General features: G+C 43.5%; 3 protein-coding genes across 8 annotated transcripts in view; 2 read left to right on the top strand and 1 right to left on the bottom strand.

Moving 5' to 3' along the window:
* Positions 3–14,807, top strand: SRR (serine racemase). Of its 3 annotated transcripts, none has more exons than XM_005693324.3 (8): positions 3–125; positions 9,978–10,149; positions 11,750–11,876; positions 12,062–12,165; positions 13,196–13,315; positions 13,443–13,517; positions 14,000–14,209; positions 14,541–14,807. In XM_005693324.3, exons 1-8 carry the CDS (start codon positions 112–114, stop codon positions 14,739–14,741), a joined length of 1,023 nt encoding a protein of 340 aa, XP_005693381.2. In that variant the 5' UTR covers positions 3–111; the 3' UTR covers positions 14,742–14,807. The 3 variants fall into 3 exon arrangements, with proteins under 3 accessions (XP_005693381.2, XP_013827329.1, XP_013827328.1); XM_013971875.2 differs by lacking the exon at positions 3–125 and adding an exon at positions 135–169; XM_013971874.2 differs by lacking the exon at positions 3–125 and having other exon boundaries at positions 9,536–10,149.
* TSR1 (TSR1, ribosome maturation factor) lies at positions 13,549–23,927 on the bottom strand. 2 transcript variants are annotated; one of them, XM_005693322.3, is made up of 15 exons: positions 23,769–23,927; positions 23,478–23,581; positions 22,944–23,163; positions 22,693–22,827; positions 21,901–22,325; positions 21,006–21,165; positions 20,470–20,627; positions 20,017–20,213; positions 19,116–19,278; positions 18,646–18,756; positions 17,337–17,469; positions 16,110–16,226; positions 15,588–15,728; positions 15,407–15,481; positions 13,549–15,279 (listed from the first exon to the last, which is right to left on the bottom strand). In XM_005693322.3, exons 1-15 carry the CDS (start codon positions 23,863–23,865, stop codon positions 15,101–15,103), a joined length of 2,415 nt encoding a protein of 804 aa, XP_005693379.1. In that variant the 5' UTR covers positions 23,866–23,927; the 3' UTR covers positions 13,549–15,100. The 2 variants fall into 2 exon arrangements, with proteins under 2 accessions (XP_005693379.1, XP_005693380.1); XM_005693323.3 differs by having other exon boundaries at positions 23,113–23,163; positions 23,769–23,904.
* Positions 25,040–25,830, top strand: part of SGSM2 (small G protein signaling modulator 2) — a 37,820-nt gene continuing 37,029 nt past the window's right edge. The window contains exon 1 of one of the 3 annotated variants that reach the window (XM_018064410.1): positions 25,040–25,293. In XM_018064410.1, the coding sequence (XP_017919899.1) occupies positions 25,237–25,293 (57 nt within the window). In that variant the 5' untranslated portion in view covers positions 25,040–25,236. The remainder of the gene's footprint in view (positions 25,294–25,830) is intronic. The other 2 variants (XM_018064409.1, XM_018064411.1) reach the window with 2 other exon arrangements.

Raw genomic sequence — 25,830 nt, forward strand, 5'->3', positions numbered from 1 at the left:
TCTCCTCCCCAAACGACGGTGGCCGCACAGGGAGGAAAGCCGGCGAACGCACGCTCGGTCGCTCCAGAGGGACAGCTGGGCGGGGCCGGCGGGCGCCGCGCGTGCGCAGAGATGTGGTCAGAAAGGTGAGTTGAGGCTGGAGTTGGAGGCGCGGTGCCCGGGATGTGAGGTGAGGTTAGGCCCGGCCGAGTGAGGCCGAGTGAGGCCGAGCGAGGTGAGCGTTCGCGGAGGTGACTGCTTTTGCTGTCGTGGTGGCCGTCGAGGACACCGGTGCCGGCATGGGGCTCGGAGTCTGCCCGGTCCTTCTCCATTCGTCTTAGGCCAGGGTCTCTTCGCCACAGGCCCGGACTGGCGCATCGGGCTTTTACTTTGGGACCTTAAAGATCTTGGAGGGTAGTTACTATTGTGCCCCCCACCCTTTTTTTTAAAGGTGATGGAACTGAATGTCAGGACCATAGCAATTGCCCAGGATGACACAATGGATAATGGCCAGAGACTCAAAAGTCTTTTCCTTTATGGTAGTTTATATCCCAAACTTCCTTTTTTTTTTTTTTTTTTAAATACAGTATAGATGGCTCTTGCTGAGGGAAGGGTTGTATGGAAATAAGTCAGGAGGTGTGATGAGGCGATTTGGGAATTTGCTGTATCACTGTGAAGTTTCGGAAAAATTACTTGACTTTCCTGGATCTCAGGTTGATTTCTTTTTGTTTTTGTTCTTTTTTCATCTTTGAAATGTAACTGGTATTTTACTGTTTGTTCCTGAGCCTGTGTTCAGAACTGGTGAAACTCCCTCTTGCAAGGCTGCCTTCCTCCACCTCTTGCTCCTTCCCAGTGGCACACAGCCTTTTGGACCTCTGCACCATCAAAGAATAGTTACTAGTTACTCCTTAGACTGAGTGGGCACAAAAGATGGGAACAATCTGACAACTTACTCAGTTGCTATTAGGTGGCAGACCCTTCCCCTCCAGAAGGCTAAACAGATGGAAGAAGTCAGTAGACGGGAAAAGAAGAATGATTGGAGTGGACAGAGCAAATGGCATGGCAGGCTTTAAAAACATGAAAGGAATAGGAAAAAATATTTAATTCGATATCACAGTGAAATTGGACAGAATGTTGGAACAGTTTTGTTTTTTTTAAGATGAAATGTGTGAACAAAGCTTCCCTAGGATAAAGATGATTGCCAAATTAATGCAACCGTTTCAGTGAACTGCAGATGAGATACGCCAAAAGTTAAAACCAGCTCAAAAAAATTTACCAGAATTCAGAGGGGAAATGTAATAGAAAGGTGGCTAAGTGGTAAAGAATCCGCCTGCCAGTGCAGGAGATTAGGGTTCAATCCCTGTTCGGGAAGATCCCCTGGAGTAGGAAATGGCAACCCACTCCAGTATTCTTGCCTGGAAAATTCCATGGACAGGGAGCCTGGTGAGTTACACCCCAGGGGTCACAAAGAGTCAAGAGCACGACCAAATTCCATGGACAGGGAGCCTGGTGAGTTATACCCCAGGGGTCACAAAGAATCGAACACGACCAAATTCCATGGACAGGGAGCCTGGTGAGTTACACCCCAGGGGTCACAAAGAGTCGAACACGACCAAACACACACACATTGAGAGATGAAGGAGACATGGAGAATGGATCCAGAAAACTAAGAATCAAATATGACTTCAGAAGGTAATATTCAGAAGAAAATTTACTTATTTGATGGAAATTTTGAATTTAAAAGTTAATTTCAAAAAAAAAAGTTAATTTCAACTCTCAGATTTAAAGGGTTAATGAAATACCAGGTAAAAATAAATGAAAAAACAACCATATTTAGACCTGTATCACAATGAAAGCTGAGTTTAAAGAATTAAAATATGTGCTAACATATTTAAGATGTATTTTTTTAAACCAATTGCCGAGCAAGATACAGAGTATGGTTCTGAGAGCAGCAAAACCATTTATTGCAAATATAAGTTTCTATATATATCAAAAAGGATGTGGAAAAATACATACCAGACTTTTTAAAATGGTTACCTTGGGAACTCCCTGGCAGTCCAGTGTTTAGGATTCTTTGCTCTCACTGCCGAGAGCCCATGTTCAATCCCTTGTCAGGGAACTAAAGTCTCACAAGCTGTGTGGTGTGGCCAAATAAATTAATAAGTAATAAGCTACATATTCAATAAAGTTAGAAAATAAAAATAGAAGAAAGAAATAAAGATAAAATCATAAATTAAAGAAAAAGAATAAGACTTGGTAAATCAGAGCACTCATTCTTCAGAAATAAAGTAGACATTATATAATAGACACATTTCTGGCAAAAATTTTTAAAAATCTAAAAGACATCCTATCAAATGCTTCATAGGAAGTGCAAACTTAACTCATCAGATTTCTGATTTTTCTCCTAAAATGTTCCTTTACCAGCCTTATATCTCAGTAAATTATACCACCATCTTAATTGAAACCTGGAAGTTACCTTCCTCTCCCTCAGTAACCCCATTCAATCCAATATCAAGGTACGTTTTTTCTGTCTCTGTAGTAGACATGTATGGAGTTTATAACTTCAATATTTTCCCTTTTTTTCCCTTAAAAACTGCCCCTTACTCTCACTGATAGTACTGTGTCTTTTCCTTTTTCTATTTTGTTTTTTCCTTTCTTTTCTCTTTTGCTGCTTCCCTTTGCTCCTATTTTTCCCTCAGGTGTATTTCAGGCAATCATACTGTTTGGTTCACATCGTCAACAAGGCCTTTCTCTTTTTTCTTTTTTTCCTACATTCCAGTTCCCACTCATGTTCCTTCCCTCTTCAGAAGCCACTCTAATGTGTTTGACGTATGTCCTTTGAAAATACATGTATCTTTGAATAATATATAATATTGTTTTGTGTATCTATTTTAAACATACATATTTGATATTGTATTCTAGAAATCATTGTTTCTTTTTCATGTTTTTATAAATACTTCTAACTATTGCATGGTATTCTCTTAAATGACCTCATACTCTTGGCCACTGGTCCGAGCCCAATATGAGCCAACCAGAGTCCCTACCCAGAACTTTTTAAACCAAAACTAAGAAAACAAAGATCATGGCATCTGGTCCCATCACTTCAAGGGAAATAGATGGGGAAGCAGTGGAAACAGTGTAAGACTTTATTTTGAGGGGCTCCAAAATCACTGCAGATGGTGACTGCAGCCATGAAATTAAAAGACGCTTACTCCTTGGAAGGAAAGTTATGACCAACTTAGATAGCATATTGAAAAGCAGAGATATTACTTTGCCAACAAAGATCCATCTAGTCAAGGCTATGGTTTTTCCAGTGGTCATGTATGGATGTGAGAGTTGGACTGTGAAGAAAGCTGAGCGCCGAAGAATGGATGCTTTTGAACTGTGGTGTTGGAGAAGACTCCTGAGAGTCCCTTGGACTGGAAGGAAATCCAACCAGTCCATTCTAATGGAAGGAATGATGCTAAACTGAAACTCCAGTACTTTGGCCACCTCATGGCCCTGATGCTGATGCTGGGAGGGGTTGGGGGCAGGAAGAGAGGGGGCCGACAGAGGATGAGATGGCTGGATGGCATCACTGACGTGATGGACATGAGTTTGAGTGAACTCCGGGAGTTGGTGATGGACAGGGAGGCCTGGCGTGCTGCGATTCATGGGGTCGCAAAGAGTGGGACACGACTGAGCAACTGAACTGACTGAACTGAAGAAAAAAAAAAAAACCCTCCCAGTGTGGAAGCCATAAAATGCAAAACACAGGAGCTGTCAGCAGCTCTGTGTCCTGCCATGTGGAACCAGCTGGTCTGCAGTGAAAAGAGTGAAGCCGACATGCAGAAAGCAGTGGAGGTGAGAAACAGTAAGTCCTGGAAAACCTCCAAGTCCCTGGTTCCACTTGTTCCTAATGTTCCATATTCCTGCCCTTTCCATGGTTCAACTTTTCTGGATTCCATGAGCCAATAAATTCTCATCGCCTCCATCAGGTTCAAATTGGGGTTCTATCACTTGTAACCAAGAAGTCTAACTGATTATAATCTCCAAAATGTGTGTGTGTGTGTTTAATTGTAAAATACATGTAACATGAAATATACCATCATGACCATTTTTAAGTGTACAGTTCAGTAGTGTTAAGTACATTCACATTGTTGTACAACCAATCTCCAGAACTCTTTTCATCTTGCAAAACTGAAACTATACCCATTGAACAGCTTCCCATCCCCCTGTCCTCCCCACAGTCTCTTAAAACCACCATTCTGTTTTCTGTCTATGAATCTGACTACTGTAGGTACCTCACATACGTGTAACCATATGGTATTTGTCTTTTTCTGATTGACATTTCAGTTAGTGTATCCCCGAGTATCATCCATATTATAGCACAAGTCAGAATCTCCTTTTTTAATGCTGAATAATATTTCATTGTGTGTATATACCACATTTTGTTTATCCATTCATCTGTTGATGAATACTTGGGATGCTTCCACCTTTTGGCCATTGCAAATAATACTGCTATGCACATAGATGTACAGATATGTCTTTGAGACCCTCATTGACTTCTCCTGGGTATGTACCCAGAAGTAGAATTGCTGAGTCATATGGTAATTCTAATTATGGGAGGAACTACTATAATATTTTCCACAGCAGCTGCACCATTTTACATTTCTACCAACAGCGCACAAGGACTCCAGTTTTTCTATATCCTGTCGACACCTGTTATTTTCCCATTTGGGTTTTTTATTTTTTAATAATAGCTATCCTCGTAGGCATAAGGTAGTATCTCATTGTGGTTTTGGTTTGCATTTCTCTAATGATTAATGATGTTGAACATCTTTTCATGTGTTTGTTGGCCATTTGTATATCTTTTTTGGAGAAATGTCTATTCAAGTCCTTTGCCCATTTTTCAGTTGTTTTTTCCAAAATGTATCTTGACTGATTATTTTTCTCTGCCTCCACTTTCACCATCAAAGCCCCTGTTGTCTTTATGTGGACAACTGCAATATTTCATAACTGGATTCCCTGATTCCAACTCTTATCTCCTTTTCATTCATAACAGTGTAATGTAGCAAGTGACTTTTTGTAAATATGAATTCTTACATGTCACCTGCTCAAAATTCTCCAGTGACATTTTTTTGTCAGAGAATAGTGGATTTACAGTGTTGTGTTTCTGTGGCACAGCAAAGTGAATCCGTTATACATAAAATATATCCACTCCTACATTCTTTTCCCAGATAGGTCATTATAGAGTATTGAATAGAGTTCTCTGTGCTATATGAAGTAGGTCCTTATTAGTTACCTAGTTTATATATAGTAGTATGTATATGTCCATCCCAGCCTCCCAATTTATCCCTCCTCCCTGCTCTTCCTCCCTGGTAATCACAAGTCCAATGACATTTTATTACTCTTAAAAAAAATTCCGTGAGTCATGGTCCCTTATGATCTAGACTCTGCCAACTTCACTTTCCTTATCTCTTATCACATTTCCCATTGATCACATTTTCAAATACATTGATCCTTTTATTCTTGGAAAATGCCAAGCTCTTTCCCTCCTTAAAGCCTTCACATATTATTATTATTCCCTCTACCTGAAACACTTTCCCCACTACTCTGCCCATTCATCTTATAGGTCATAATTTAATTTTACTTCTCAAAAAAAAAGCTAATTATTCACAGAAAAATTAAAATTCACTTCTACATAGGGGGTCTTCATTGACCTTCACTGATCTAAAATAAAGCCTTTGAATATACTATCCTATCCTAATACACCTCCTTAACACTCAGTTATTGGCAATACATGTTTAATTGGATTATTTATTAAGACACCTGACCAATACATTGTAATCTTTATGAGAAGAGGAACAAGTCTACTTTTCTAATACTGTATCCCCAGATCAAACAGTATCTGACACATAGAAGATGCTCAACATTTGTTGAATGAATATGACAGATACGAAAAACTTAGAAATATTAATATGTACAACTTTATACTAATAAATTTTAAATGAAGTGGTTTTACCAAAATAAAATTACTGAAATTAATTCAAGAGGCAATGGCAAATCCATATAAACCAGTAACTGAAGTCACTGAAAAGTTACCAGAGGTATGTTTATAAGGTAAAGGCAAATTATTTGCAGATGGCATGATTGTTTAAACTGTAAAACTATTAGCTATAACAAGATAATCTGGTAAAGTATTGAATTACATGATAAAAATTGTTAGTTTTCATATGCATCATCAGTAAGCAGTTTAAAAATCTAAAAAATGCCTTCTCTCAAAAGCAACAAAAGTATGTTGCATTTAGGCATAAATTTAATCAGGTCTATACAAGGAGCAAATAAAGTATGATAACTTTACTAAGAAACCTAAAACAAAAGGACTTTACTAAATTAAAAGACATCCATTGTTAATGGATGTGGAGGTTCAACATTTTCAAATGTTAGTTATGACCCCAATTCATTTGTACATTGTACAAAGAAATTTCTGGCAACCTTGGTAAAGGATTTCTAAAGTTCTTTTGGAACAACTGATGTATGAGAAAAGCCAATAAATTTTAGAAAGGGAAGAACATAGTAATATTATTAAAGGAATTGGCAGTCTAATCAATGGAACAAAATCCAGAAAAGCCCCGAGCATTAATAGAATTTTATTTTTTTATAAATTATTATATTTCACAGGAAAATTATTCAGTATAGTGTGTTAAAGATTTACAAAAGAAAAAGTGGCCAATATACAGAAAAAATGTTTGTCACTTGCCGGGGTCCAGCCCCCGCAAGATCCAGGGAAACGGGAAGGAGAAACGGCATCAGTGATTGATTTAGAGAGAGATAAGGAAAGAATGTTGAAGATAAGAAAATAGAGTCGAGAAAGAGGCTGATATTCCTTTGTTTACATAGAAAGCCAATAAAACTCCAAGACAAGGAGTGCCCTGTTCAGGGAGGCCGCAGGTGCCCTCCCCATCTCCCAAGGGAGTGAAGACCCAGAACATCTTCCTGTTCAGATCTTAGAAACCCCGGGCAGGTAAGTGAACGCAGGGAGCCTCTATGCTCCACAGGATCAGCCTAAAAAAGAGTGAGAGGGAGAGAGAGAGAATAATTGACACGGGGAGACCAAGTTGCTTCGGTGAGCGAGGCCCAATAGCTTTATTTTTAAAAGGTACTTTTTATGCTTTGCCTTATACATAGAGGGAAATGAAAGATGCAAGGTCGTACAGAGTCAGCCCAAACATTCCAGCAGTTTTGCCCTTATCGAAACCAAGATTTTTTCTGCAAACCTTTCCCACAAATGATGTTGTATACATTATTTTCTCGCCTTGGAGGCCTGTGAACATTTTATGACCCTCTTGATAAAGGCTGCTCAACCAGAAAACTTATTTTCCCTCAAAGTGTTTTTTCTTTATATTCCTAATCTATGTCAGCCTCAGAAAATGCCAAACAGAGTTACATTTCTCACAGAGCAAAGGTGCAGTGAGTTGCAAGAAAACCAATTAGCTCAAAAGTCTGATGTGGTTAATTTCAAGGCTGCACTTGTTTTTCTTACATTCTAACTGTTAACTAACGCATTCCCAGGTGCACAGTGGATAAGAGATATGGGAACTTAGCAACAAGCATTGGCCCAATAATGAAATCCTACACCAGCACTACTCTAATAACTTTTAACTCTTTGAAAGGCTCTATGCTTTCCATGCCTCTCACAGTTTGGAGGCTATAAATAATCATGAGTAGCTGCCAGAGTCTGGATATACCTGCCAAGCAAGCTAGAATGCTAACAGAGGGGGTTTGATTTGAAACATTCCTCTCATGTCCAGGAGACTTATTAGCTAGAGCCCTAAGTTGATTTTCTCTAGAGAAAGGTGGTCGGGGATAGCCCCCTGTATGTCAGGAAAGTTGGTGAAAGACACAAGATAGTAAGACAGATTCTGGTCTTCAGGTAGATGGTCGAGAAGGCCCAGGGAGACCCTTGAGTCCTGAAGCCTTGCTTAACAGTTCTCTTCCACATGACATTTGCCATGGGTGGGATCTCCCATGCTGGCTCCCGGCAGTCACTAGTAATTAAATCTAAACTACTAGACATATTTCAGTAAATTGACAGATAAAAATGATAAGGGTAAAGGAAAATAGTCATCCCTCAGAAAGTGATGATGGGATATAAATTGACATAATCTATAACTCTTCTGATCAGTTTGGCAGTAGGTGTCAAATGCCTTAGAAGTATGTATGCCTTTTAGTGCAAAATGCCACCGGTGGAATCTACTCAAACCATGTATAGAGATAAAGATATTGCAACAAGTCTTCATTACATCATTATTATAGCAAAAAAAAAGGAAAATTTAAATGTTCAACAGGGTTATGTCAAACTATGGTATTTTTGTAAAAAGAACTAGTGATTTAAAAAGTCACATAAGGACTGATGTCTCACTGGTAAATAATCCATCTGCCAATGCAGGAGACGTGAGTTTGATCCCCAGTGAGGGAAGATCCCACATGCCATGCAGCAACAGTGCCCGTGTGCCACAACTACTGAAACCTGTGTGCCCTAGAGGCTGTGCTCCAAAACAAGAGAAGCCACGGCAGTGAGAAGCCCGGATACCTCAACTAGAGAGTAGCCTCTGCTCCCTGCAATTAGAGAAGTCTGTGCAGCAACAAAGAGCACAGCCGAGAAATAAAAAATTTTAAATCTTTCTTAAAAAGTCATATCAATTGATAAGCTAAGGTTCATATTCCTAATACTGTCTGAAAAAAGCAAGTTACCAAACCTGTCAAAAAAGTTTTGTCTGCATATATGTATATGGGTCTGGACATAGAGACACCAGAACTTTAGTAGCAATTGTCTTTGGAGAGGAAGCAAATTAAATTGTCTTTCTATTGAATATGCATTGCCTTTGTTAAGGAAATAATCACAATAAAAATAGTGAAAAGTGGAAGCTTAATGCAGTTACTGGAAATTATAATTAGGAAAACTTTGAAGAAAGTGAGCCAAATGGAAAAAGGGTAGATGAAATACTATCTTTGGTTTAACTGTTACATGCATATTGAAAAAACAGAAGGAAACACAGAAAGTGAATTTATTAAGATGGTAGGATTGTAGGCGATTTTTCCCCTTGGTAAATTGTGAAATATTTTTTAAGATAAAAATCTGTAGCAGATTTTGAAACCAGTTTATTTTAGCTTCACAACAATGATGAAAAAGTAGAGACCAGTGGCAGTAGCAACAGATGGATGGTATAGGTGAGGACTGAGCTTTAAGCCTTCCAGAATCTCCAGGAATCAACTTTATTTCCTATAGTTTCAACAGAAGAAACTTATACACCAAAAAACTCAGCTTTGAGAGGTGTTCCCTTATGCAGAAATTCTGCTGCTGCTGCTAAGTCACTTCAGTCGTGTCCGACTCTGTGCGACCCCATAGACGGCAGCCCACCAGGCTCCACCATCCCTGGGATTCTCCAGGCAAGAACACTGGAGTGGGTTGCCATTTCCTTCTCCAGTGCATGAAAGTAAAAAGTGAAAGTGAAGTCGCTCAGTTGCAACCCCATGGACTGCAGCCTACCAGGCTCCTCCATCCATGGGATTTTCCAAGCAAGAGTACTGGAGTGGGGTGCCATTACCTTCTCCAGCAGAAATTCTAGAACCCCAGTAATGAAGATGGCTCCCACATTAACACCACAGGCTGAGTCTGTTTTCCAGTGATAGCATTTTCTTTCTTGTTTTTGTTTTTGAGTGTTAGTTTTCTGAGTTTAAGATTCACAGCAAAACTGCTAAGAAGGTACAGAAATTTGCCATATGCCCCTTGCCCACACATATATAGCCTCCCTCATTATTGACATCCCCCACCAGAGTGGTGTATTTGTTACAGTTGAATCTGCATTGATAGACCATTACCACCAAAGTCCATAGTTTACATTACGGTTCACTCTTGGGGATGTACATTCCATGGGTCTGTGCGTTCTCAAAATCTTTTCATTAAATATATTGTCTAGGCTTGCTTTGACCCCCTTCTTATTCTTGGGTTACAGAACCATGTGTGATCAGTACTGCATCTCCTTTGCTGATGTTGAAAAAGCTCATGTCAACATTCGAGATTCTATTCACCTCACACCAGTACTAACAAGTTCCATTTTGAATCAAATAACAGGACGCAATCTTTTCTTCAAATGTGAACTCTTCCAGAAAACTGGATCTTTTAAGGTAACAATCCGTTTTGATAGTGTACCATGTTTCTTTTCAAACCACTTTCACATATAAATGTATATGATCCTCCTGACCACCCAGTGAGGTAGGTAGAATTAATGTCTTTTTATAGCTAAAGAAAGGGTTGTCAAAATTTTCCTTCGGTAAGTCCTGGTTACTTAGCATCATAGTGTTCCAGAGAGCCACTTTTACATTATCCCAAACTTCCTTATAATTAAGGTGATCACATACAGCTTACTGTCCAAATTAGGACATGTTTGGGGATGAAAAGGGGAACTTCCAATGATAGAGAGCACAGTTGTCAACTTGGACACCTGTGTTGTTGTGTCCAATGCCTTGCGACATGACTTTGCAACACGACGTGTGATCACGCTGTATATACCCAAGTTTACGCATTTACTTGCTATGTGTTTATACATTATGAATAAAAAAGGTCTAAACCTGGCTCAGCCCTCATATAACGAAAGTTTTTTCTTTTTCTGTAATATATGTCAGGGCCTCTCCTTTGCATAAAAATAGGTTTCTATGTTTCTTCATTATCAGAATTTTCTGACCATTAGTTGAACTTCATTCATTAGAAGGAACTTCAAGATTCATTCAAGTAAAAACCTGAAAGCTACATTTTGGACTGTGTCGAGAAGTATTAGTACCTGTTAAGTGGCAGCTTTAGGATATCATGTATTTACCTTTTTTTGGCACCCATTAACTGAGAACTTTTAAACAATACAGAAACTTCTCTATTTCCTTTTGCCCTTTGTTTCTGTCACGGTTTGTTCTTCATTTGTCACACATCAAGCACATATTTTCACTACCTATACCAGGTGTATGTACTGGAGGCCTTGCCCTACACCCATACTTTCAGGGGAAGACAAAGTAGGTTGATGACAAGCGTCTCACAGAGATACAGAGAATTCGCTAGCCATCCAGTGGTTAGGACCCTGTGCTTTCCCTGCCAAAGGCCCAGGTTGGATCCCGGGCTGAGGAACTAAGATTCTGCAAGCCATGCAGCACAGTCCAAATAAAAAGATACACAAACAAGGAACAAGGAAGCCAATGGAGTACCTAATTTTGCCTGGGAGAGCAAGAAGTTTGAACCAGGTGATGTTTGATCCAAGTTTTATAGGATGATACTTTTAGCCATATCGAGGCATCAGCATGTCAAGAAGCAGAGGTGTGAGCTAACCTGGTAGGAAACTAGCAGCAACTTAAGATGGCTAGGACACTGATATGTTAGAAAGTAACATATTAAGTATGTTAGAAAGGCTGCAGCTTTTAACAAATTTGTACTTTTCTCACAAAGATAGGCAATCAATGAAAAAGGTAACATTTGTTTTTAAAGGGTAATTTTCATAATCTAGCGGAACTATTAGATGAGAATGATCCTTGAGGCAGGATCAGCTGAGATTCAGAAACTCCCGGTTGAGAAATTAAGCCTCACCAAGGTAGTGGCCAAGATGAACATGAGATATTTAGGAGGTACAACCAATACAATTTACTGGGTATGCAGTGTTGGGAGAGAAAAATCTAAAGCTGGTGGGGATTTTTTGAAAAGAAACATTTAAAACAAATGGATTAATTCACCATCCCTCTTTTCCAGATTCGTGGTGCCCTTAATGCAATCAGAGGGTTGATTTCTGCCCATCCGAAAGAGAAGCCCAGAGCTGTTGTTACTTGCAGCAGTGGAAACCATGGCCAGGCTCTCTCCTTTGCTGCCAGATTGGAAGGTGCTTTACTAATTTCCAGGGTCCTGAGTAGGGTCATCAGAGGAGTGGAAAAGTATCCTTAACTTTCAGTGAGATTGGTGATAGCCATGGAAATAAATTTCCCAGCCCAATTACAAGTGACCAGAACAGAGATTTCTATCCTAAATTCTGATTTGTACTAGCTAAACGTTGTTTCTCCCTCCCAGGGATTCCTGCTCATGTCATAGTGTCGGAAACAGCTCCCAACTGTAAAAAACTGGCAATACAAGCCTATGGAGCCTCTATAGTATACGGTGAACAGAGCGAAGAGGTAAGGAAGAATGTTCAGCACCACCTTAGCAGCGGTCAGTCATGTGAGACCTCTCTACCTCACTGGGTACAGCTTCCACTCTCCTTTTTAAATGTTGGCACGCCCCTCACTCAGATGATCTAGTTATGGTCTCCTAGTTTATAACTTCTAACTCTAGTCCTGACCTTTACTCTTAGCCCAGACTTGTATATTCCCAATTGGGTGTCTTAATAGTTATCTCAAACTGCCTAAAACTAAACTCATTTTAATACTGTTCCACCTTCCATCTCCCGCATATCAGTAAATGGCAACTTGTCAGCCCAAAATTCTCCAATGATTTCCCACCTCATATACAGTGAAAACCAGTGTTTTTTTTTAAACAAACTTAAGAAATCATACTGTATTTTTTCAATATTTGGCTGAGATGGGTCTCAGTTGTGGCATTCAGGATGTTTGATCTTCGTTGTGGCACGTGGGATCTTTAGTTGCAGTATGCAAACTTTTAGTTGCAACATGTGGGATCTAGTTCCCTGACCAGGGATGGAAACTTGGTCCCCTGCACTGGGAGCATGGAGTCTTAGCCACTGGACCACCAGGGAAGTCCCAGAAACAAAAGTTCTTGCAATCACCTGTGGCCCAGATGAACTGGCCCATTACTACTTTTCTGATCTCATCTTCCACTGTTACTGTCCCCCAAACACTCCACACCAACCACACTAACTTAGCAGTTTCTCAAAGCCAAGCACTCCTGTTCTGTGGTCTTTGTACTTGCTGTTCCTTTCTCTCTGGAATATTCTGTGGACACACACAGGACTTGTTCATTTTCCTCCAAACCATGTAGACATAGCATGTATTTACTTATATCCCACCCTATCCCACCATATTAGAATGTAACTCCACTGAGTGCAGGCGCTATTTTGTTCAGTCACATCCTCGGTGCCAGAACCAAGTCTGAGAAAAGCAGCCAATGAAGTGTTAAATGACTGAATCTAACTTGTTGGGGACTCTATTAAATGCAGATAAAGTAAGCTAAAGTAATGTCCTCTTTCAGGCCAGAGAAAATATTACAAAAAGAATTGCGGAAGAAACAGAAGGCATTATGATACATTCCAACCAGGATCCTGCAGTGATAGCTGGGCAAGGGACAATTGCCATGGAAGTGCTAAACCAGGTACCGGCTTAGTTGTTTAGCTGCCAGTAGTGCTGATGTTTGGCCACAGAACCAATCCTTTCATAGGTACATATAAAACTGGTTATTAACACGCCTATTCTAATACTTTATATTCTTTTCACTGCAGGTTCCCTTGGTAGATGCACTGGTGGTACCTGTAGGAGGAGGAGGAATGCTTGCTGGAATAGCCATTACAGTGAAGGTGAGAAAACAGCTTCTGGAGAACTCCCCACTTGAGGCACAGAAGTTTATTCTGTATTACAGTACATTGTGAATACTTGCTCAACATTCCCCACAAACTGCCGTTCCTTCTTATCATCCCCTGGCACTTGAGGTGGAAGGCTCTGCTTTGCATCACTGCCCTCTTCTTAATGAAAACTTTACAGCACAAAAGCCATTTCAATGAGTGGCACCCTCACAGTCCTTTGAATTCCATCTCACCAACTTACTATCCAGGTCAGGAGCTACTCCTTTCCCAAGTCACCAGCAGAACCAGCTGTGATCTAGGCAACTGAAGGCCAGAGTAGAAAACAATTTAAAGTGCTTAAAGGCCTTATTTCTATTACATAGATTAAAAGAAAGGCTCTTGGGCAGAAATGTGTTAACTGTACCATCTGTTTTACTGCAAGCATGCAGGCAAAATGCTGTGGCTAGTTGTAAGGTATCTAATACTCCTCTTCCTAGGCTCTGAGACCTAGTGTGAAGGTATATGCTGCTGAACCCTTGAATGCAGATGACTGCTACCAGTCCAAACTCAAAGGGGAACTGACCCCCAACCCCTATCCTCCGGAAACCATAGCAGATGGTATCAAATCCAGCATTGGCTTAAACACCTGGCCTATTATAAGAGACCTCGTGGATGATGTCTTCACTGTCACCGAGGATGAAATTAAGGTGAGGCTCCAAGAGGAAAGAAAACAACAAAAGAGCGGAGCAACTTATTAGGCAAAAACCTTCCTGTTGTAAATGGCAACTAACCCACAAGGGAACTTGACTAGGTGATTTCATAACATGTGAGAGGGTGTCCTAGATGAGTGTCAAGACAGTAAAGCAAGTCAGAATGAAAAAAGCCCTGCCCTTCACTGGCAAACACAAACGTATCACAAACAGGAATACTCAGACTGGGCATACACCCCCATTTGGCCTTTAAGCATAGAGGCCAACCAACTAGGCTCTTTCCCCCTTTTCCTGTGTCACTAATTCTTACTCCCTTCTATACCGACAGTATGCAACCCAGCTGGTGTGGGAGAGGATGAAATTGCTTATTGAACCTACAGCTGGTGTTGGAGTGGCCGCTGTGCTGTCTCAGCATTTTCAAACAGTTCCCGCAGAAGTAAAGAACATCTGTATTGTGCTCAGTGGTGGAAATGTAGACTTAACCTCCCTAACTTGGGTGAAGAAGCAGGATGAAAAGGCAGCTCCTTAGCAATCTGTTTCTGTTTAATAGGTGCAAAAGGAAGGAAAGGGACTCAAGTGTCTAGACACTTGGAAATTTTGTCTCCTGGTCATTGTCAAGTTCCTATCTTCCCCTCTAAAACAGCCTTCAAAACCCTAATGGAGAATGTGTATTTCAGTAAGATTTAATGGTGGTTTTTTTTTTGGACTAAGTTGAACTAGAAAAACATCCATACTTAACTGAAACACCTTCTCAGGGCCAAGAAAAGTCTTCTGCACAAAGGAGCAGGAGCCCTTAAGTAGAAAGCACAAACTGGGCAATCACAACCTATAGGCTCCCATCCCTAGAGTGCTCACTAGTAGCAGTGAGACAGAATCCCACTGAATCCATTACTCCATGTCCACTTCAGGCACTGTCGAAGAAATCTCACTTTTCACCCAGGGGACTGGTTCTGGTACATATGGATCATAAGTCCACTTGGGGAAAACTCTCTTATAAAGATTCATCAGTACTGTGTCCTGAGATTTTAGCTTCCCATCAAAACTGCACTTCATGTGACCGTGAGTACCTAGAATGAAAACAGAATGAATTGGTCATATTAACAGAAAACTTTAAAGCAGTGGTCTCTTAACCCAATGGTCGTTTAACAGCACTGGGGAAGTCTACACAAGCTCCCAAATCGCACATTCTCTTACCTAAAGGCTCCTTGATGTGGCCCCTGCGGCCCCATTTTGTTCTCAGTTCCACAGGTTTAAACCACAGTACATCCTCTTAGATAAAGAAACATACAGAAGACCAGGATGAAACACCTATCCATAATGTATAAACCCAACCTTCATCCCACAAAGGCAACTGGATCCCCTCTGTCACACCTACCTCTGTTGAAAAACATGTAACGCACCACTGCCGTCTTAGTAAAAATTTTGAAAGGATGACCACTCAGAACAACTCTCTTGATGACCATCCTGTCTGGATCCACTGACAAGAGATGGCCTGTGGCAATGAGGCTGTGCATTCCTGAGGGGCGAAGGCAGAGCAGCAGGAGGCTTTTGGTCAAAGCCGTCACTTATTGTCCAGTCTATTTAAAGACCTATGAGAGATCTTGGGAAACCCAGTGGGGATGTACTATGTGGCCCTCCTGGGTTCATGGCCAAGATCACTGATATTCCTGCTGAGCCTGTCCTCAGAACCTACCCTAAATAGAGCACCCTGAGCGGCCTCCACCAATTAGCTAAGGTTTGCAAGCAAGATAAAACCCCATTTGTCATCCTGAAATTGGGATAATTTAAAAAAACATCATTACTTTTTCGTTACCATCTGACTCCCAAATTTAAATACAAAGAGCAGTTAATCTTACTAAGGACCTGCAGGCTATTCACCTCTGTGAACTCAACTTACCATTGCTGTTCTGTTTGAAAAGCAGCACAGATGCAGGAGGAAAAGTGATTGGGGCATATACTGTCACCACCAGGGCTGTGTCTGCAGTCAGGAACCTCTGAAATTTATGTTTATCCGCTGCCATTAAAAGAATAAAAACCAGAACATATTTTGAGAAACAATAGGTAATCCAGAGGCCTGTGAAAAAGCTGTATCACTGGAACTCTTAAACTAAGGCAACTAATGTTTCTTTATCCTACTAGTTCTCCAAACATTTTCTGGCCTCTGTACAACTGAAAAATACAACCTTATCCTAGCAGAGTGATTTTTCAAGTAGGAGGCAGAGTCTTGGAGCTTGAACTGTATTTTGGGGTTTGTCAAAGTTCTCCAGGTGATCCTGATACATATCACCCTACCTCATTTAAGAATCGGTGCTTTACAGAAAAACACTAATTCAACAGCTCTTAAGTCTTGAGCAAGGACTGGCAAACATTTTCTATAATCAGATTAAGTATTTTAGGCTTTGTGGCCATCAAGTATCTCTTCTAATTACTCAGTTCTCACTAAAGCACAAAAACAGCTATAGATAATAATTTTTTAAAATTAATACCAAAAGTTATAGGGAAATAAAAGGGCAATATCAATCCCTCATTTAGACAGAATGGTTGGTGAGCAAAGAAATTATCCAGAGCATCCATTAATACTGCCTTTTCTCACCTTCCTCTGGCCACCACTGGGGGCTGAGAGTGTGGGTAACGTTCAGAAGCCCTGACATACTGCAAATATCTTCCCACTCTAAAGACTGTAAGAGGACAATCATTTTTTGTCATAGGAGTATCCCTAGTCATCACTGTCCAAACTCTCATCTAATCTCAAGATCTCAGAAGCCATATACCTCTGCTTTATCCAACTGTGGGCCACCCCCTAGACTTCACCCACTGGGACATCAGATGCCAAGAGTTCCATGACACATCATTTCTTGAAAGCTGCCAACCCCTATTCAACACTGACTCTGCAGCAAATACTCATGGCACAGGAGCCTCAGCACCACACAGTTTGCATCACAGGGATGCTTCAGACAGGTTCAGACATTTTGAATGGAAACATCACTGGCTCCTAAACCAAAGTCTGAAATGCTGTATCTGCACACCCCATCCCCGCCATCCCACACTCCCACCCCCTGCCGCAAAATCACAGTCCCCTAAAAGACAGTAAAATGAACAAAAACCCAGAAACTGCCCTGCTTACCTGCAGTGTGCTGAGAGAATAAAGGTGAGGCTCGGAAGCGCCTGAATCCACAGTGGAAGATCAGCTCCTCTTTAGCTTTCACGGGTTCAGTGTTGCCAGGGTGCCGGCTCACCACCATATTAAGTACTGACATCTGGGACCAAGTAGAGAAACAGAACTTCCTATCAGGAGTAGAACACCCTAAAGTAAAAGAAGACAAACCAAACCAGCAGACTGGGTTCACCCTAAGAGCTGACAATACTAATTTATGTTGTTGTTTAGTCACTAAGTTGTGTCCAACTCTCTTTGTGACTCCATGGACTGTGGCCTGCCAGGCTCCTCTGTCCATGGGATTTTCCAGGCAAGAATCCTGGAGTGGGTTGCCATTTCCTTCTCCAGGGGATCTTCCAGACCCAGGGACTGAACCCACATCTCCTGCACTGCAGACAGATTCTTTACTGCTGAGCCACCTGGGAAGCCCTATACCAATCTATGGTGTAGTATAAATGATGAAACACAAATCCATCTTTTACCTTCACTAATATCTTGCATTCAAATTGAAAATAAGCTGACTTTCAGAACTTTCATGTCCCTGCTTATACTAGTTGACCTTCCCATGTGTAACATGCAAGGGTTCAACATCTACCACAAAATGCCTACAAGTCACTAACCACACACCGCCAAACCACACTCATTCAAGACACTTCTTGCTTCAACCGTTACTCACACTGACCAAAAGCCAGAGCTTTCTTACACCCCAACCTACATGACTGCTGGCCACCAAGAGAAAAAAGATCTGTACCTTGGCGTGAAAGTGAAAGTCGTTCAGTCGTGTCCAACTCCTTGCGACCCCATGGACTATACAGTCCCCATGGACTATACAGTCCAAGGAATTCTCCAGGCCAGAATACTGGAGTGGGTAGCCTTTCCCTTCTCCAGGGGATCGTCCCAACCCAGGGATTGAACCCAGGTCTCCTACACTGCAGGTGGATTCTTTACCAGCTGAGCCACAAGGGAAGCCCATACCTTGGCAGAAGCCCTCTTTATTTTTATGGATGCCAATCCCTGACTAAAGTCTGATCTGACAAACATACTTAGGTCAGAGAAGTCTCAGAACCATACAGAGATGACATCACTGAGGTTCATCAGACAGGTTCAGACATGTAGGTAAAACCATCATCGACTTCTCTGTTGTCCTCTCCTCACTCATCATAAAGGCAGACTTTCACATCCCAAGAAGCAAAACATCAGCCACATAAAACATTAGGCTGTCAGATAAAACTGGTTGGAAAGTGCCGTAACTCCCGTTTCCCACAAGACAGTAACTCACCTTCTGTTCATGAGGTAGTAACGAAAATGCAATCAAGGGTGTGCCTCGCTTGAAGTGTTCAACCACTGAGACAGGGACTTCAGAGACATGAAGTGTGACATACCAGCCAACCTGCCAGGAGAAAGCAGAATACGGTCATGCAGTTATACTCTTACGGTCTAAATAATGATGAAGCATTTCTCCAACTATGTTAACAGTCTCCCAAACATTGATAAAGCCAGTGCTCACCCTCCAAGACTGCCTTGCACAGATGCCTCAACTACCCAGATTAAGCTTTCCCAGTTAACATCTCTGACACCTCTTTGTTCCCAGTATCACTCTGATCAGTACCTCAGTAGCTTCTCTAAATCAGCTGTATGCAGCATAAAACTCATTAAGGTACTCATGCCAAGAGAATGAGTGGGGAGGGGGGACAGACACGACCTCGGCAAATAAGCAGATTATAGGGATGGAGAAAGGAAAGCAGATACTTCAGCTCCTTCAACTTCTTTTTCTTCGATCTCTTTAAAGATGCGTCTCCGGGTATTAATAAAGTTCTGAAACTGAAAGATCCGAGCATAATCTCGAGGAAGGTTTTCCTTAGGGTCCCATGGAGATGTCCGGAAGCTCTTAAGGCCTCTGTATTTCTGAAATCTAGAATACAGAGGATATTTTAAAGAAATTCACAGTGACATTTATATGGTGCTGCTTAACTGGTTCACTCAACTCACTTAAAATACCTAAGGCTTAAAAGGAAAAAAAAGAAAAGAAAAACTTTTTAACTTTTAAAAATTAAATAAATGAAATGGCTAAGGCTTTAGCTTAAAGGAACTACCTTTCAAAATAATCTAATGGCCTAAATCAGGACCACCCCCTAAAAGAGCCAGTAAGAAGTATTTCAGTACCAAACCCCAGCTTCTTAAAAGTATTAACAGTGGCTCCCTGCTGCATATCCGGGAGTGGCTCTTTAACCTGACTAGCAAGGTCCTTGATAAAAGCCTTACCCCTCTAACAACCAGCATAAACTCTGGTTTTAGTGATACTCACCTTTAGAGCGGATAGGATCACCTTCACCCCTAACTCTTTTGTTCTTGCTGTTCTACCCAAACTTCCCCAAACGTTATATACTTTAATCAAGTCTTAGCTCCAAAGGAAGTATATGCTAATTAATCACGAGTGTATTTCTGTAACATTATTAGTCTGTACTACACAGTGTAGAATGTGAATATATACAACTGTTTCCTATATGTCTGTGTTACCTTCCTGTATAAGGTTAGCCTTTGGGAGGTAGAACAATGTGTTTTTTCTTCTTTTATATCACACTGACATAGTTCTGAGCCATATAAGTTTTAAATAAAAATGTATTGATTGATTTTGGACTTGTTGACTCACCGAATTCTAGCAGCCACGTCACGGGGGGTATCTACTTCATCTGGGAACATCTCTTCCAGTCTTTGTTGTTTATATTTCTCCAGCATTTTCTCCTCAGCCTCTTCATCCACTTTCTCATCATACAGATCATCACGTACAGACTCTCCTATAGTCATAGTTTCACATTCCTCCTCTTCTTCCTCTTCACTACCCTCATCCTGTAGAATGAAGGATCACAGTTTCTGAGGAAACTCACATCTTTACACAAGAGGCCACTATGCTGAAATTTACTAGATACACAGTCCAAACCAATATTAACTCTAACAGAGAATGAGTTATAAAACAGAGACCCAGTCTGGCAACTACAAAGCTATTCTTAACAAACAGACCACACATACCCCTTAGGGTCAGGAATGCACCTTGCCTTGCATTGGGAGCTATACACAGAGGGTGCCCAAGGGCCCATTTCCTTACCTGAGATTCCTCTTCCATAAAATCCTCGTGTTCTGTATCATCGTATTCATCTCCTTCCCCACCACTTTCACCATCCTCATCCAGAATCCATTCAGCTTGATAACTGGATGTTCCTTTGGGAACCTTCTTCACTACCTTGGAACTTTCCTTCAGTAAGTCTGTAAAAGCCCACATGAGTGAAGTTACACACCTCCTCCTCTCCTCTATGACACAGGATACATTGCTACCAATATCAGGAACTCTGGCAGGCACTTGCAAATTTATTTCAGCTGCCTCAGAACCAGCAATACTAACACGGTCAAACAAGTCTTACAATGAACAGAAGTTATTTACCCGTTCATTAGGAAACAGTAAGTAATTCTTAGAGCAAAGCTGTGTCCAGTGTTTCCTCAGTGCAAACTATAGCCTTTGGAGGTAAGAGAAGACAGACTTCCAGTACTTCCTCATCTATGCTACCTTTTAAGGTCCTCACTGTGAGTAGTTAGACAAAACCCACAATTCTAGGCTAGATGAATTTCAAGTTTGCCAATACCAACCATGTGCCTCGCTCAGCTCCTCCTCTGTGGGCCAGGTCTGTTCACCCTCCATTGGATCTGGGATAACCTCTGTTTGCAAAGATTCTTGTCTATCAGGGTCTGCCTTCATTAGAACCTTCAGGTCTTCCTCCATATCAGCTACAGCATCTGCAGCACAAATCTGAAAACCCAAACAGTTGACAGTCAATTAAGTGTGAGCCAAAAATCTACTAAATCTAACAAATTAGAACAATCTAGAAGAGCACAGTCCTCAAATAGAATAGAAAGCCAAAACTTGTCAGGATTTTTCAAATGGTTCTATTTCCTAGCATTCTAAATCTATAAGTCTGCTTAGCTCTTGAAGCCTTTCATAATCTGATCCCATGCCTACCTGTTTGTTACTCTCAGCCACTGTTATCCTCAGAGTTCAAGAAACCCTTTGATCTATCACTTTGCCTAGGCTCATGTTGTCTCTATTTGCTGGGATATTCTTCCATCTGTTTTCAACTTATAAAACACATTCATCCTTCTCAATACCTGGCACAAGTCAATCTCTTCTGGGAATCTTGCCAGTCTTTTCCTCAACTTCCACTGCAAACATGTAGCTCAACCATACTTTCTCAATCTTTATTTCACAGGTGTTTGCCATTTTTGACCTAATTAAGTTGTCTAAGGAGAGAGACTACATCTGTGTCTATCTATAGACTCGGAGCCAATTGCTATGCAAAGCATCTACAAAGCACTGAATAAATATTTGATACATCAACTTATTTCTAGTTGACTATTGCCTTATTTGACAATTACCTCCAGGGACTAGGATATTTGTCCAAGTGTGTAGCCGTACCACTTTCTCTGACGTTAATTAGTTCTCATCCATGAACGTACAACACATAGTTTTTAAGAACACCAATCTTACCTCCACTGCTGTGCCTGAGTCCTTTGAGGATCTGATCACTCTCGGATTTAAAGGGAAAGGGTCCACAGGGGCATCTATCTGCTTCATCTGGAAATCACCATGTCCAACGATATGCAGCACGCTGTTTACATTCAGAGCCTGCCCACGAACGTAGCCTGAGATCTTCAAGGTGCCCACCAAGTCACTCTCTTCATTAGGCACAAAGTCAGCAGCATGAGCAAATAGATGGGCACGCCGATCTCGAAAGGCAAGATGCCGCTGTTTTTGGTTAGCCAACTGCCTGAGCAGCATCCCTGCCTCCTGCTGAGTATCTAACAGGAGGAGTTTGTCCTCAGGAAAGCGCTTCTCCACTGCTTTACCTAGCTTTTTTCTGGCATCTATTTGTTTCTTCGGCGGGAGGCTAGAAATCCCTTGGACAGCTAACGCTGTGAGCAAAAGAGAAAAGGTTTCATGACGTTGCTTCACTATATGAAACTCCCCCTCTGCAGTTCACAAACAAGCTAATAGTTTAGTTGTGAGCCCAGACATCACTGGGCAACCCAACACTCAGTTACACTAAAGAAATTCACAATAAAACCAAACTTCATAATCTCCTTTCTCTGGGCAACTGGCAGTCCAGAAATAGGCACATTGATATATGACTTGTAAATAATGGACCAAGTTAAGGCCACACATACTCGTATAACCCCCCAAAAATATCAAGCGTTAGACAGAGTATCTGGCAAATTAGAGGTGAACAATAAATGCTAATTTACTTCCTTTCTTGGCCTGCAATACTTCCAACTCACTTACTATAGGTGGGAAGGCCCTGAGCAAACAGGCAAGAAAGGCAGTAATCCCCGGTGCTATCCCAGCCTTCTAGTGGATCAAGGAGGAACAGGATGGTATCAGCCACTTTAGCCATGTCTAACACAGTATGCAGATCCCCTGGAACAGAAGACAGTCAGTAGGAAAAGGTGGTTGACATCAGGACATTTTACTTACAAAGTATTACCATTAATGCTCAAAACATAATGATAGGAAATATTGTTGCATACTCTAACCTGGCCTTGCCGATGTGAAAAACCACCGATGTTTCAAGCGGGGGCATAACAGCATAAAGCTATGGGTGCTTCCCCATTCATTCAAGTGTACAGTTCCAGTGTCCCTATCCTGAAGGAGCCGAAAGGCCTCTGGCAGAGAAATCCTGTTGTGCAGGGGCACCACCAGTACCTGATGAGGAGGGCCATCCTTGCTGCCAAGCTGTCTCTTTTCTGCCAAAACCTGAGGAAAGAAAGCATCAGAGAACACCTCAATGTTTCAATACTTTTTTCCAGCACTGCATTTCCAACAGTACAGAGGCCCATCCTCAGCCTCCAAACCAGTGTCTCTCTTGTTAAAAGGTGTCAGGTATGCCAAGGAGGTGGGCAGGAGGTAGGCACAAAGCAAAGAAAGCTACAGCCTGCACACCTGACACGTGCTCTAGAGTTATCCTCCATCTCTGAGTCCTTCCCAGGGTCACATTTTCTAGTTCGAGGCATTACCCGCCTATAAAAGTTGTGAAGCCACACCAGTCCCCTAACCCCCAGTCCTCTCACCGCCTCCTTCTTCTGCTTTCGGAGCTGGCTGGCGCGATGCCTCTGGTCCACCCTGCTGAGATCTTTTCTCACCTTCTTGCTTAGGGTTTTCGGTGCTAGACGGCCTGGAAGGATATCAGACCTTTCTGATCTTGCGCAAAGCACTGGCAGGTCAAGAAAGGGGACCCCTGTCTGCCCTCCTTAGACCCTTTGCGCGAGGTCCAGGCCGGAAGCAGGAACTCATTCTGGGTACGAAGAAAAGCAGTTAATATCGATCAAACAGCTCTTCTTCCTCCAACCCTACCTTCTTACCTTTGCCATCTCGCTGCGCGGACCCTCGACCCCGATGCCGCCCGCCTTTATGCGCTTTATTCTGCTGCTTAAGCGGGCCAGAGCGATGGGCCGCCATGCTGCCGTTCACGTGTACCAAGTCGCCACTACTTCCGGGCTGAATAGGTCGCTTCCGGTCCCCGCCTCGGGGGCGTGTCCTCCCTGGCGGGGCGGGGCTCCTCGCGATCTCTCGCGAGGTTTATTTACACACCCCTCTAGGAGAAACCTCCGTGTAAACTTTTCCCAAGCTGGTGGTCTGCTTTGGGGGACTTGAAAACACCGGATGCGGGCTCGAGGCTTGGGCTTTCAGTTTCGGAGGGCCGATATGCTTCCTTGAGTTTTGATATTTTTTACGCTATCATGTTGCATCACTTAGGAAGATTCTCCATTTGTGCGATAGAGGGCTAAGCCCCTCCTCTCAGCTAGCTTTGTGCACGCCGCTCCTCGGTTGGGAGCATCAGGTGTTCTTTGTCACTTTGGGCCACCGTTTGTCGCCCTCAGTTCCCAGGTGGGGCTGCTTAAGCCTACCAAGCAAATCGTGCGGAAGGAGCTTGTTTCACCTCCAGTTTCCGTGCCCGTTCCTCCTGGTCCCAGTTACCCCAACCCGCGCCCCCACGTCCCATGTAGCTGCGAGAAAAGCCAGACGGGTCGTGGCGACCCCTCGGAGGAGGGACGGCTGACCGTGACTCTGGCGCTCTCAGACCCAACCGCGCCTCTGCAGACGGGGGCGGCTGCTCTTCCACTCCTCCACCAACAAGCTTTGCAACGGAAGGCGCCCAGCCGGCAGGGGGATTTAAAGAAACGACGGCGCGCCACAGCCTTCCTCCCAGCCGGGGGACCAACATGGGCTTCCCAGTAATCAGACTCGAGGCGCGGGGGTCCCAGTCCCTCCCGTCGGGAAATCGAGCGTGTAGGAATCACGGAACATCCAGCTGGATGGGGCCAGCTTTCGCAAGAGCGACTTGCCCATCTTAGCCGCCTGGGGGTGGGGGTGTCCAGGGGCGCGCCCCGCCTCCCCAGCCCAGCGCTGTGCAGGGCGGGCGACTGGCGCTCACAATGCGGGTTCGCGCCCTCGGGGCTGGAGCCCGCGCGTTGCCATGACAGCGGCCCGTGGGGGCGCGCGCCCGGGCACGCCGCCCCCAAGCACGCGCAGTCTCCCCCCCGCTCGATCCCCCCCCCCAGTGGCTGAGCGCACCCCCCCCACCCCGCCCCCGGCAGTGGGAAGGGGCCGGGCCAGGCTCCTGACGTCTGTGCGGGGCTCGGAAGATGGCTGCGGAGCCCAGCACCGGGCAGTGGCTGCGGCGGCGGCGGCGGCGGCGGGCGGGGAGCGCGGCTGGCGGGGGCTCTGCCTGGCGCGTGGGGCGCTGAGCCGAGAGGCGCGGAGGCGGCGAGGGCGCGTGGGGGGCATCGGGGGCCGCTGGGCACCTCCCCCCGGGTCAGCCGCCGCAAGATGGGCAGCGCGGAGGACGCGGTCAAAGAGAAACTGCTGTGGAACGTGAAAAAGGAGGTAAAGTCGGGGCACGGACCTCCGGGGGCTCGCGTCCCTGTCCTCACGGCCCACGGGACAGAAGGATCTGCGCCCATCCCAGGGCGCGGGTGCTCACGGGCCTCGGACGGGCCTGGACTGGCTGCGGTTCCCGCCCGACTCCCGGATCAGGGGGCAGCACCCCTCGGCCCCAGGGGCTAGGCCGGCGCTTCAGGGTTTGTTTGCTCCGCGATCCCGCAGCTCCCCGCCCTGTGACAGCAGCAGCTCTGGGAGACCGAGGGGGAGGGGTGGCGGCGATTTCTGGAGAACCGAGCTGCCCATTCATTGCCCTCGCCGCCTGGAGAGGGGGCGGGGCCCGGGCTAAACCGGTGACTTGGGGGCTTAGCTCCGGTTTGCCCTCCACCCCATTCGGTTATCTTTCTGGGAACTGAGTCTCGGCGGCATGAGGGTTCGCCGCACACCACATCTTCTCACTCCACGCCCACCTCCATACCCAGAGGCCAGGGGGGCTTTTTGAGAATGGTTTTTAAGACTCAGATTTTTTTTTTTTCCTCTTTT

This window comes from Capra hircus, chromosome 19 (assembly GCF_001704415.2).
Source record: "Capra hircus breed San Clemente chromosome 19, ASM170441v1, whole genome shotgun sequence".
Taxonomy (NCBI): Eukaryota; Metazoa; Chordata; class Mammalia; order Artiodactyla; family Bovidae; genus Capra; species Capra hircus.